The following is a 2,885-nucleotide window of genomic DNA, read 5'->3' on the forward strand; positions in this document are numbered from 1 at the left end:
GTTGGTAAATGTTGGTAATAGCACTATACTTAACACTCTCTTTACTGTTGTTGTGCACAATGATTTCAATTTCAATTGCAACCTGCTAACCACCCCAGACCTTACTTAGCATTTAACATGACAACTGAAACTATCTCTTCTTGTTCCCATACATATGACTTTTTGCTGACTCAGATGTTAACGCCACAGCTGCAGGTTTAAAGTTCCACTGCTTTTGTTAGCTGTTACATAGTTAATCTCATCAGGGTGCGACATGTATCGCTGTATTACAGTAAAGGGTTGAGTGCACTCTTGCTGGTAAGTGCTCTATTTAGGTCACTTTTGAGGTTAGCGCCGTACTTGTTTTAAAAAACCTCACTTGTTCATTTTGACACATCCTATGTATGAGTGTTATATGATATGCCAACAGGGGGACTGTTTAAATCACATGCCACTTCAAAGAGTAGGTTTTGCACATCCAACATTTTGAGACGAAGACTAGGAAGTAAATAGCAGAGTTCGATCTTGAAACGAGAAAGACAGCTAAACCACATGCACCAAATAAGGAAATGTTTGTTCATTTATTTGCAATAATGGATCAACTTTTTCATTACAATATAAAATACATGCATCGTAAATAAAAACATTAAGTTTGTGAAAAATTAAAAAATAAATACAAATATGTATAAATATCAGTATATAAAGTAAAAAGATTTCAAGTAGTTTCATGTTGTCAAAATACAACAAAATTTCAGATTTATCCTGGTCAATGTGACTTAAAAAGCATTCGAGGTAACCATGTCAAACTGACAATGCGACATTATTTCTAGAATCTCATAAACTGAAGACGAGAGAGAGACAGGCACTGCATCAGAATGTAGTGAGATGCAAGTCCATCATGCCGACCATCCAATCCCCAAGGTGACATCCTACTAGTGTCTGCCTCTCTTTGATGCTACATATTGTTCAATGTACTTAAACAGCAAATCAAGCTCTCCCATTGCTTTGTTATTGCCCTTGTCCTCCATCTAAAAACATTAAAAGAAGAGAAAGATGTTAACCATTGAAACGACTTTCAGAAACATGTTCGTGTATTATAACTACAGTTTGATGCAATTTCAGAATGTCAGATTTGATCGTGTAACATGTTACACAGGATAAAGGGTTTCCTCTTATTAACAAAATGTGAAATCACCAACCTTTTCATATGAGTCTTTTATGCTGGTGATATCAAAGACCTTATGGCAAGAAAGGTAAATCCTCTGAAACACAAACATGCACGTGTTACTTCATAGTTTGCAATTTTAAACACACCTATATTGCCTCACAATACCATTATACAACACATGTCTTATGTGTTTTGTTTATGTGCAACAGCTCTTGGCAACAAAAGCCACGCTGACTTTTTGTGCTTTGACACTTTATTACGACATCTCAAAGATGCCTAAACTACATTTTAAAAGGATCGGTACCTATTGTATTGGCATAAGCAATGCAAATCATTGCAGTAGAGTTGTTTTAATCGTACATTTGCTTATATTCCATGCTGTTAACAATAAATACAATTTCTGTTATAACCATTAAATCCCTAAGAATTATATCGTGTTTGTAATTTCTATTGTGTGAACAGGATTTATAATCAACAATTCATCAAAAACGACACATTTATTAAGATTATTTCTGCATGTAGACTTACGCATTTCACCATGTCCCTCTGGAGACTCTTGAATATATTTCCAATGGAGTTGATGGGCGATTTGATGCCCGCGTTGTTGTCCTTCATGGCTGTCGGCAGGACTGTTTCCAAGTAGAAGTGCAAAATATCGTTCACGACATGACATCCGTGAGGACCCTGTGGATTATAAATACACGAGCTTTATTCTTCACGAGACTTTAACGGACTGCGTTTTAGCGCAGGATGTTTGATGAGACGTTAGTTAGAGGAGATGTTAGTCAGGTTTGCACACATTGCTACAACCTTCGGTTTCAGTATGATGCTTCTGCTGTTTTGTTACTCATTTACAAGCTGACAACAGACGATTCAGTGCATGGGAGTAAATAGGTGTTAACTTACATTGATGTTCTTCTGCATATTGTTGTCTAATAAGGCTTCGAGGTCGTCATTGGATTCCTGGACCAAACAAAGAGTAAACATACATTTGAGGGAAACATCACAAATGCAATTGGCTTTTGCAAAGTTAAGACTTGATGCTGCGTATATCTAAGATGGACATCAGCCAAAAAATACTCACGTATAACTTGAATATTTGTTTATATGACGAGCGGAGCTCCTTCAGTCTCGAGGGAAAGCCCTCCACAAACGAGCAGCATTCAGACTTGCAGTCTCTTTTGCATGTAGCATTGTCAGAAAGCAGAATCAGCACCACAGCAGAAAAGATGACTCCAGAGAAATTCATTCTTCTTGTTTGTTGTTAACTCTTTCTTCTGAGCCCGCAGAGGTGGAGATGATGTACAGATGAGCTTTGGGGTGCCCTTATTTTATACCCCATTTTACAAAAATTCCTATAGTTGCTTCCTGTGTTGGGGGGGTGACTTACGGTAAGTATATTTCTCTTACTCAGCCTGTGTCATCATCACCTTCATTGATGATGCTGCTGTTTTTGGAATACTGAAGTGTCACAGAATTTTTTTATCAATGACATCATTTAATCATTTCTCTGTCAATTACAGATACAAATAAATAATCAATAACTAATATTCAATTATATTTATGTTCTAACACACTTTTTTCTGTCAGTTTCGGGAAAACTTGTCAGACATTATACAAGAAGTAAACCGAACAGACATCTCATCTCTGACATTTCTTTTTACCGAAGACCTTGGTGTGCATTGACTAACCAACGCACTGACAGGTGAGCGTAGCTCATTCATAGAAATGACTGTAA

At 36.8% G+C, this 2,885-nt stretch overlaps 1 protein-coding gene across 1 annotated transcript; it reads right to left on the minus strand.

Moving 5' to 3' along the window:
• Positions 1–541: 541 nt before the first annotated feature.
• il10 (interleukin 10) lies at positions 542–2,524 on the minus strand. The gene is made up of 5 exons (XM_056734914.1): positions 2,232–2,524; positions 2,054–2,110; positions 1,676–1,831; positions 1,179–1,241; positions 542–1,007 (listed from the first exon to the last, which is right to left on the minus strand). Exons 1-5 carry the CDS (start codon positions 2,394–2,396, stop codon positions 912–914), a joined length of 537 nt encoding a protein of 178 aa, XP_056590892.1. The 5' UTR covers positions 2,397–2,524; the 3' UTR covers positions 542–911.
• Positions 2,525–2,885: the final 361 nt, after the last annotated feature.

Source organism: Triplophysa dalaica, chromosome 21 (assembly GCF_015846415.1).
Source record: "Triplophysa dalaica isolate WHDGS20190420 chromosome 21, ASM1584641v1, whole genome shotgun sequence".
Taxonomy (NCBI): domain Eukaryota; kingdom Metazoa; phylum Chordata; class Actinopteri; order Cypriniformes; family Nemacheilidae; genus Triplophysa; species Triplophysa dalaica.